The 10533-nt window shown below is 34.9% G+C and overlaps 1 protein-coding gene across 1 annotated transcript; it reads left to right on the forward strand.

Annotated features, from left to right (window-relative positions):
• The first annotated feature begins 1040 nt into the window (after positions 1–1040).
• cdk5 (cyclin dependent kinase 5) lies at positions 1041–8753 on the forward strand. The gene is made up of 12 exons (XM_085139875.1): positions 1041–1373; positions 1713–1801; positions 1918–1985; positions 2076–2136; positions 2216–2272; positions 2392–2487; positions 2945–3019; positions 4496–4592; positions 5295–5364; positions 5519–5579; positions 5677–5757; positions 6531–8753. Exons 1-12 carry the CDS (start codon positions 1337–1339, stop codon positions 6615–6617), a joined length of 879 nt encoding a protein of 292 aa, XP_084996001.1. The 5' UTR covers positions 1041–1336; the 3' UTR covers positions 6618–8753.
• Positions 8754–10533: the final 1780 nt, after the last annotated feature.

The following is a 10533-nucleotide window of genomic DNA, read 5'->3' on the forward strand; positions in this document are numbered from 1 at the left end:
TTCTTAATCATAGAAATAATTTTGTCATCATCCACATTAGTTTTGCACTCACTCAGGCCTTTTGGTGTTGCTGAGCTGGTCATCCCATTCCTTATGTTTAATAATGAACCAGGTTATTGATTTGAAACGCATTTTGGCATCTCTATAAGCTGCAAACAGAGAGATGCCAAACTGTGTTTCATTGTTCTTACATCAGTGACAATAAAGATTAGTCTATTCTATTGGCCTCCCCTATTGGCCTCCCCTAAAATTGATTTATTGTCCTTTTTAGCCTTCTGATAGCCTTCTTCACTTGCACTAACATCTCTGAGTCTCATATTTTAAATTACAGCGAAAAGCTTTAAAATATATTAAAAAATAATAAATAATAAATTTAAAATAATAAATTTAAAATATTAAACTCAAAACATTTAATCAAGTTTGGATATTATGTCCTGTTCACTTATCATGACAGAACACGGGAACAGGCCTCACCTGGCTATGAAACTGCTTGTCAATCCATTGTCCAATTACTTTTAAGCCTCTGAAAATGGGTGACTATAGAGAATGCCTGTAATTAAACAGTTAATGCAAAACGTTTGTAAAAACTCCTTTAATTGAAGCGGGAAATATGCAGCTTGATTTTGATTGCTTGATTTAAAATCCACTGCTGTGGTGTATAGAGGAAACACCAAAAAATTGTTCTTTTGTTCAAAAAATTAGGGATTGCAGCTGTATGTGCTGACATATTCTTTTGTAATAATAAACAATAGCAATCAGTATTCCGAACAATGGGCTTGTTTGCTGACCACATCACAAAGGAAATAAAATTAATATCGCCTTAAAGTTGTGTTTACATCACTACACATATATATTAGGCCATATTGGAAGTCTACTGAAGAAATTAACAGTCTCACAACTTCTTAGAATACATTTGCACTTTAAGATTATGTTAGTCCTCCATCTCTACCATGTTCATATTATCACTTTGTCTGCAGCAACACCTCCGTGAATGAGCCATCTTTAATGAGCTTTAATGGCTATTATGGATTACTTTACTTTTGTACATAAACTTGCCTTTTACACAATTTTCACAAATGATGTTTTTTAAGGACACGAAATTCTGCTTATTAAAATGTTGTTCATTGTAGCAAGTTGGTTTCAAGATTGCTGTAATTCGACTTTCAGCCTGTAGATGACAAACAAGACATGCTCGGCTGCAATCCGAAGAGCAGCAGCAATAGCAGACAGATTTAAGCTAACGCTAGCTACAATAACATTTTCTTTTCACCCCAATTTGGGGTGTTGTCATTCGTTGGTTTTTTAACGTATTCGAGGCTGGCTTCACTGGCCAAACATGCAGAAATATGAAAAGCTTGAAAAAATCGGGGAGGGTAAGTTTCAGACTTTCGTTTTGGTTAATTTCGCAAGGTTGATATTAGTTAGCCTAGCATGCTAATGTAGCATTCATGCAGGTCGAAGGCTAAAGTTAGCTAATCTTTAAGTAATATGTATTCATTAATGTATGCCCCTGTTAACCACATGGAAAAATTGCGAGTTTTTACTCGCACTAGTATGTGCTAGTAACAGTGCCAGTCCGAAAAGCTCTGCCTTCCACTTGTACTATCTTAACGCTAGCTAACGGTGGGCATGTAGCGAGCTAATAGTAGGACCCCTTAGCTGTGTCCATTCATCTGGATATGTGGTTTAAATACATTTTGTCTGCTCCATAGGTACGTATGGGACCGTTTTTAAGGCAAAAAACAGGGAAACCCATGAAATTGTGGCTTTGAAAAGGGTCAGGTTGGACGACGACGACGAGGTTTGTTCTTTATAAAATGATATAAGAGTCACAGTGTTTGTCAGCTAGTAGTTAGCAGGCTAGTACTAAATGGAAGCTGTTTGTTTTGTTTTATTAAATTAAAAAAAATCTTTTAGGGGGTGCCTAGCTCTGCTCTGAGAGAAATTTGTCTTCTGAAAGAACTGAAACATAAAAACATTGTCAGGTAAGTCTGTCAGAAGAGCTGAATGCCTCCAGTTTGCATGTAACCCTGATGTCAACAAACACCAACAGAATATTATTTTGCCTTTTTTAGACTACATGACGTTTTGCACAGTGACAAGAAGTTAACCTTGGTTTTTGAATACTGTGATCAGGTGAGTTGGTCACCCCTTAAACGCACTATATCTTAATATGTACCTTCTGAGGCTAATATGTCTCTCTTCTCTGCTGCAGGATTTGAAGAAGTATTTTGACAGCTGCAACGGGGATCTAGATCCTGAAACTGTGAAGGTGAGGCATAAACATGAAGCACATTTAAACCATGTAAACCTGACTGCTTAAAAGCCTGTTTTATGCTTAAAATTTTAAATTAACTCCATATTGTTGATGCTGTTTGTTTTCCTGTACAGTCATTCATGTACCAGCTGTTGAAAGGCCTTGCTTTCTGTCACAGTCGAAATGTTCTTCATAGAGATCTGAAGCCGCAGAATCTCCTCATCAACAGAGTGAGTGTTTAGGTGCATTTGGACTTGATGGCTGATAAACATTCATTGCTGTGTGGACTCCATCAGTATACTATTTCTTTAAAGTGAAAACTAAGTGAGATGGACACTGGTTTTCTTTGTGAAAACAAACACCACTGAGTTTATCATTGAGATTCTGTGTAATATCTTTTGTTTTGAAGTTCATTCATTTGAGCACTGCAGCTTACTAGTGTCTTAGTTTACCACGTGTGATACAGAGATTGCATTCACGGGGCGACGATGAAATGATAATATACATAATATAATTCAAAAGCAGTGGGATTTAGAATAAATTTAAAAAAAAAACAAAGGTGTTAATATTGCCATATTAACGTCAAAATGTTGTTAGATTGACTCAGGGAGGTGAGAATGTGGATACAGACATGTATCAATTTATATGCTTTGATAATTATAGTAAGAATTGTTTATCTGTCTGTAGAACGGAGAGCTGAAGCTGGCTGACTTTGGTTTGGCTCGAGCTTTTGGAATTCCTGTGAGGTGTTACTCAGCAGAGGTAGGTTATACATCATTAATGCAGAAGGTAATAACAGCTCACTGCTTTAAACTAAAGAACTAAAGACATATGACCAGTGTGAAAAAGCATAATTTTTGGCACCTGCTGTGTCTAAAGAGAGGACAACTTATTTTTAATGTTGTGCAAACTAATGGTGTAAGAATATAAAATAATAATAATAAAATACTTTCCAAGAAGTATTGGTATCCAAAAGGTTAACAATCTTCTTAAGAAACATACTTTCTCAGTTTTTAAAACAAAACCACTCTTCCTGAGTAAAATGAAAGCTTCCAGCTTTGTTTGAGAAGTGCGCTGACCTAATTACCTCAAGATCTAAATATAAAAGGAAGCCAGAATATAGCACAGTATTTACATCTAACCAGTAGATTGCTTCAACTTTCTCAGTGTTTTATTTCGTTTTTAAAATGTGCTTTTTTTGTTGTCTCTCATGTGCACACAGTTAAAGTCCTCAATTTGTTTCTTTTATCTTTATTAATTTGTTTAATTAATGATGAAATGGAGTGACGCATGTCTCAGCATGTTGGTGTTTGTTTTTTGTTATTGCTAAAGCTTTGAGAGAAATGACGGGCGAGGCTTACCTAAAAACCTGGCAAGCGATTCTCATGGGGATTTTGACCCAGGTTGACGCTGCTGATCTGAAAATATGATAAACAGAAAATCTAGAGGAGACCTGAGTTTGAAGCATTGAGATTTTAAAATATAATTTACATTTAAGAGGATGTATTGCTTTGTGGCTTCCACAGTTGCTTCTTGTTACGTCGACATACTAAAAAAGTATGAGCAGCTTAAACGTAGTATAGGGTTTGTTTTGTTTTTTTAAGTTTTTACTTTATCCACAATATTATTCAGCTAACCCTAATAAAAGCCAGTTTTATCATATTTAGAAGCAAGGACTTAACAACACTGTACTTTTTTCATTTGTCGTAGTTGGAAAAACTTGAAATCCTTTTCTAGCTGGAAGCTCTACAAGTATAAGTTTTGTAAAAAGAAAAGTTAGTAGTTGTTTTGTAGCAGGTAGTCATGTTTAGTAATTTGCACAACAATTACTAAGGTGAACTTTTGCACTTTTTAAACTGAAGCATAGTCACTTGCAGTCAGCCAACACATTTGCTCTGAAAAGTGGAATTTTTCTATAATTGCATTTGATTTTCTTTTTTTTGTCCTTTTTTTTTTTTTTTAACTCCTGTGGTGCCCTCCAGACAACTCATTTTCACAAGTCCTTGGAAAAATTAGTGTGTGACACAGCAGCAGCTTTTTAAATTGCCAACAAGTTGTGGTGGAAAGCAGAGGGAGATTTAAATGTGCCATTCAGTATTAGTAACAGTGTTGCCAAAGTAATTTCTTTGTGAAACACATCAAATGTAAAACCCACCTCAGAGAGCCGTCATTATGCCCAACATTTATTTTAAGATTAGTCTGGTTGTGATAATATATTTTGTTTTGATTTGTTTTTAGGTGGTGACATTGTGGTATCGGCCTCCGGACGTGCTGTTTGGAGCCAAACTTTACTCTACCTCTATCGACATGTGGTCTGCTGGATGCATATTTGCAGGTCTGTGTGTGTGGTTTGTGGAATCAAATGAGGATAAAATTAAACAAGTAATCCAATAATTTGGTGCTGGGTGGTAAGACTACAAATGTATCTCTTTTTAGGATTCTGGTAGTTTCATATTATATTACAGTATTATTAAAATTTAAAGTATTACTTTTGAAGGTTCCAGTTCAGGTCACAGTGTGAGCAGGTGACCATAAGCTACAAAGTTAAATACAGCAGCCTGGATTCAACTCCAACCCAAAGGCCTTTGAAGTCTATGCAGAAATAGTGTCATTGTCCTTTGTACATATAAATAAACAGAATGTTTATATTGTACAATAAGAGGCTAATAAGGATGGCTTGTTTTTTCCATTCATAAATAAAAATCAATATTTTAATAAGATAAAAATAAATAAAATAATTTATAGGAATGTAATAAAGTTCTTACTTTATCAATAAAGTAACAAAATAATTGATGTAATACTATATACAAGTAATAAATGTGCAAACAAAGATTTAAGTTAAAGAGTTGCCGCTTGTCCCTGCTCTCTCTCCCTGCTTTCTTGTCTAGTCTTCTTTAAAGTCACTCAACATTTAAGTAAACAGTTATATTGTGTAGTGGTTGAGGCCAGGATCTTTAAAGGATAGTTAGTTGTTTTTTTGTGTTCATGTTTTGAATGGTAACTTAATTTGATGCCTTTTTTTTTTTTTTTTTTCCAGAGCTGGCTAATGCTGGAAGGCCGTTATTCCCCGGGAATGATGTGGATGACCAGTTGAAAAGAATTTTCAGATATCCTTTCCATGCTAATACAGTACCTACTGACGATATACAGTTTGGTATGTGGGTCTCTGGTTTGTTCAGGCAGAACTACTCATATTTAAATTATTTATGAACAGCAAGTCTTAAAAGTAATGTTAAAAGTTTGTCTTTAACTGCTCTGTACATTGTTGGGAACACCAACTGAAGAACAGTGGCCAACAATGACAAAACTCCCAGATTACAAGGTAGTTTTTTTGATGTCATTTCTTTTGTAAAACCTCCAGTGCATTGAGCTTTTACTGAATTGTTTTTATTCTTTCCAAACTCTTTTTCTTCCTTTAGCCATATCCCATGTATCCTGCCACCACCTCACTGGTGAATGTGGTCCCTAAATTAAGTAGCACAGGACGGGATCTACTTCAGGTACTCGAAAACAAATTTGCGCAATATTTGAGTAGCTACAGTAAAATGATGGAAATCTGTTATTGTAGCTGGGTTATTCCATCTAAAATCATTGTGGGCCTTCTATTCAGTCACCTCTGGTTTGCTGAAAAACTTTAGACGACTTTTAGTAAAGTTTTACTTGATAATTTTCAGATTGGTGTTTTGTGTGTGTGTTTTTGTTGTTGTTGTATTTTTTCCACCCCAATTTTTGGATGTGGATAAGTTAACTTAAAAATGCAAAATTATATATATAAATATTGCAATTCTTACAATGGTCATCATGAGGATAGCATGATCCCTGTTTGCCTGTTGCAGTCATGGCTGGGTTAGAGGGTAAGGGTCTTGTATCAGACTACCATGTGGACACAGCAACTTGGCCTTGCAAGGCTCCTCACATGAAACGAGCTATTAATCCATTCTTTATCACTCCTAATTATGCTGCTATATTAATTTATATAAACAAAATCTTTTGCAATTATAGTTTATGCATTTTTTATTGCCTCTTAGTACATTTTAGACTAAATCTGACTCCTTCATGGCAATGTGCATGCCTGCAAAGTGGGTTGCGAAAATGCAAAAATAAGCCTATATTTAACAAAATTATTTTCTCAGTTATAATTAGAGTACTCTCTTTTGGAAAAAAAGCAAAAAATGTGATGATTTGAGATGGATTAACCCAGCTAAAAGTTTTGCTGTAGGAAATCTGATACTGCTATTCACTAATTTAAACTCTATCCTTTGATCTCACCCAGAACCTGTTGAAATGTAATCCTGTCCAGAGGATCTCCGCAGAAGAGGCCTTACAGCATCCTTACTTTGCTGATTTCTGCCCACCATAAATGCTTAACTGCCTCTCGATGAACATCAGCTGCCAGAATCAACCATCCCCGCTGTCTTTTGGGACTTCAGGACAAATTCAAAACAAGGCAAATCCCTCACTGGATTTTCAAACATCCCCCCTGCTATTCATTCTGTTGTGCCTCTGTGAGGAACAAAGTCCTAGTGTCGCTGCAAGGATTTATTAGCTTCTTTTAAGTTGAAAGCCTGTTTTTAATTTGGCACATGCACACTTTTCAGTTAATTGGTACAAATGTGGGACGACGTTGGACCGCATAAACCTTATACCTGTGAAAGCGGTATATCATAATTAAAAATGGCCCTTAGAATCTGTGGTAATCTCATTTGGTGAATTCACTTTGAATAACTAAAATTTTAGTGCAGTACAGTAGCCCCTAAAAAGCCTTTGTAAATATATTGTTTCTATTATGTTTTTGTTTTCAAAGCAGATTTGAAGTCTTGTCATTTGTAGAGGTTTTGATGCCAGTTCCAATATTTATATCTGAAAGTTTACAATATGTGATGGTATATTGACCACCTGAATCTGGTTATTAAAACATATGGCTAAGACATGTGTGGACAGACTAATTTAATGGTGGCGTTCTAAATGATCTCATACTCTTATGTGGCATGTCTGTACAGCTGTTTACCTATTAGCCATCATATATACATTTACTGATTTAATATTTTTAACACATTCCAGAGGCCACTAATGCTACAGAGCTTCCGTTTATGATTAGACTGCATTAATAGATTTGTGGGCTTTAGAGTCATGCTATTCATTTGAAAATAATTAAGGCATAAGTCAATGTTTTTGTAACACAAGCTTTCAAAAAGCTTCCGTGGGGGCTTCCTGAATATTAATATGTCATTTGGTAATAATCAAAGGGAAATGGGAATTCCCCCCAGTTAAAAGCTAAATTTAATTACCTTAATCACTCTTTTTACTCATTAGGTAATGCTAGCTGTTAATCAGACTTAACTGTAAGTGTATCTGTTGAATAAATGACCCTTTTTTCCTACAGCTAGTACCAAATTAAAAACTGACTGGCAACAATGTAGAAAACAGTGAGACAATTAGAGACGGTTTTGATTACTTGGGCTGTACGCACTTTTGTGTTTTCTGATATTTTACATACCAACGCTAAAACTCATTTTCCAATTACCTATTACAAGATTTTTGGATAGCACGAGAGGCTAATTGATCATTTCTGTTTCTCAGGCTTTTATTTTCTCATTTTGTATTTATCTTTTGTGCACTTTGTGATAGTTTTATTTCCGATTGTTTAGTTGTCGTTACCTTAAAATACGTTGAACACTGACAGCCAGGATTATATCAATTAACAGTAAATGGGCTAATATATATGTGTTAATGACTAGTGGACCATTGTTGAACATTTTTATTTGTTTTTTACATTTCTATCACCATGACACGTAACACTTTTCTCAAATGCTTTTCTAACAGTTGTTAAAAATGGAAAAACAAACCCAGATAATCTGCTGATAATCTGTATGTTTGCGTAATAACTGTTTTTGCACCATTAGCTGTTTCCATTTCAGTTAATAACATGGTTAACAGCTCGCAGTATTATTTTGCTTATGATTGTTACAGAGCTTCTAGTCATCCCATAGAAATCATCCATAATGAGCTGTGTTTGAAGTAGCTGTCTTAATAGGAAAGGGGTTCATTTTCTTTTCACTGATGTAAAACAAAAAAATTGATGCATGTATTTATTAATGATGGAATATACACTTTTTAATTTTTTTTTTAATGTAGCACACTTTCATTTAGTACAAAAACTCTGAATGATCTGAGTATGCTCCAGTCTATGGTGTTTTGCAGGCTCTTTTTAGGATTTTCAAATGTTTGAAGGTTGTGTGTGCGTGTGGATTAAGTTATAATGGAAAAAAACAAAACATGTTTTCACTCATCCACTTGTATTGGCAGAACATTGGCAGAACATTTGACTTTAAACGGCTTAAAATAGAATTTGAACAATGAGTGTATTTTGCACTTTGTCTAGTCTCTGTTTTTGCTGGTAGACTGTGGGACAAATGTTTTATGTATATTTCAGCTGATAAGACTCAGTATTCAGTAAAGTCAACATCAATACAAGTTTGCTTTGATTTAAAACAAATTTCCTGCTTGATTATTCAGTAATTTGGGGGGGAGGGGTCTTAACTTCACATGTCATTTTGTGCAGTTATTGACAGAGTGATCCTATAGCAGTGCACATCTTAGATGAGAAGACGTTACAATCATCTATAATGAAAATCACTGGACAGTAGAACTAAATACATGTTATTCAGTGCTGTATACGTCTCATGTTCTTCTGCTGCCACTCTTCTAATATATAGCCAATAAATTTTGGAGGCAAATATGAAAGGACTCCAGCCTATATCAAAACCACACATTAATAATGCAATAATGCATTATACAATAAAATAATATTTTGCATAATCAGTGGCACTTAATTTGGTTATAATGCTGATGTTCGTAAAGGTTGAAATACATTTTGCAGTTTGTTTTCTACATGTTCTTGTAGATTCCATGTGTTGAAACAGGTTTCTTTATGTCTCACCTTGTACATCACTGAGGTTTAAAAAGAGTGCAATTCCACCATCCAGACACACAAATAATTATTTTTACTCTCCAAATAATTGTGATTGATTTCACACACAATGGACAGGAGTGTCGGTATAATAATTATACAGTAAGATCCATAATTTGTTGGACAAACATATAATTTTTGTAGTTTTGCCTCTTCACACCGTCACAGCAGCGTCTAAATCAATCAATAAAGGCTCTCAGCTTAAATTCAAGTTTTTAAAGTTTTGCGTGAACTGTTTACGAATTACAGATATTTTTATACACAGTCCCCATTTTTAGAGGGTGAAAATTAATTGGACAGTTGACGGACGAGCTGTTTCTTTGCCAGGTGAGGCCTGTTCACCTGTTATTTAAAGACAAAGGAAGCAAACATGATATCAGTAGTTAATTTAAAGTTTTGTATCGTAGGTTACTGTAATTGTAAATCTGAAGGTCAAGTGAGGGACATCATCATTAGGCTGAAAAATAAACCTTTCAGAGAGAATCAGTTAGCTATGTTCTTAAAACGAATGATTGGATTGGCCAAGAACTGGCCATGTTGTACAACAAGGGTACAGACCATTGGTTACACTCAAGAACCAGAAGGCTAGATTAGACTTTGCCAGAAAACCACTAGAGCCTGCACAGTTCCAGGAAACAACCTTTACTCACTTAAATCCAAGGTTAACTTGAACGTCAGATCTGATCTCAACCCAAGGGAGCATCCTTTTCAGTTATGAAATACAAAGAGAATGCAGAGAGATGCACAAACTGAAGATGGTTACGGTAAATAAATGGCACAGACTAGACTTCAGGCAGTCACCAAATCCAAATGAGTTTCATCTAAGTGCTAAAAATAATCATTAAAATGATGATAGTTTGTGCAATTACTGATATCCTATGAAAAAACTAGGGTCTAAAAATGGCTGTAATTTCTCAACAGCTAATGTAAAACTTTTGTTGCAGAGAAAGTCTGCACTTCAATCACATATTATAACAGTTAATGGGAAAACTTTCTCTAAAACCCCTTGAATTAAAACTGGAAACTTCTATTGTGTGATTTAAAATGCACTGTGATAGAGTACAGAGGCAAAACAACTACTATCATATTACCACTAGTGGTAAAAAAAACCCCTCCTTTGCAGAATTTATTCTCCCTTGTTAACTGTTTAGAATATTCTGTTGTGCTTTAGCTTCACTGTAGACTTTATCAAGTTTATTTAAGCTGGACGTTACCTTTTTTTTGCTGGCACATAACATCCTCTGTAAGTACTGTTTAAAAAGCAAACAAACATCCAATACAGTTTTATTTAAAACTGACTACGTTA

This window comes from Neolamprologus multifasciatus, chromosome 18 (assembly GCF_963576455.1).
Source record: "Neolamprologus multifasciatus chromosome 18, fNeoMul1.2, whole genome shotgun sequence".
NCBI classification, from domain to species: Eukaryota; Metazoa; Chordata; class Actinopteri; order Cichliformes; family Cichlidae; genus Neolamprologus; species Neolamprologus multifasciatus.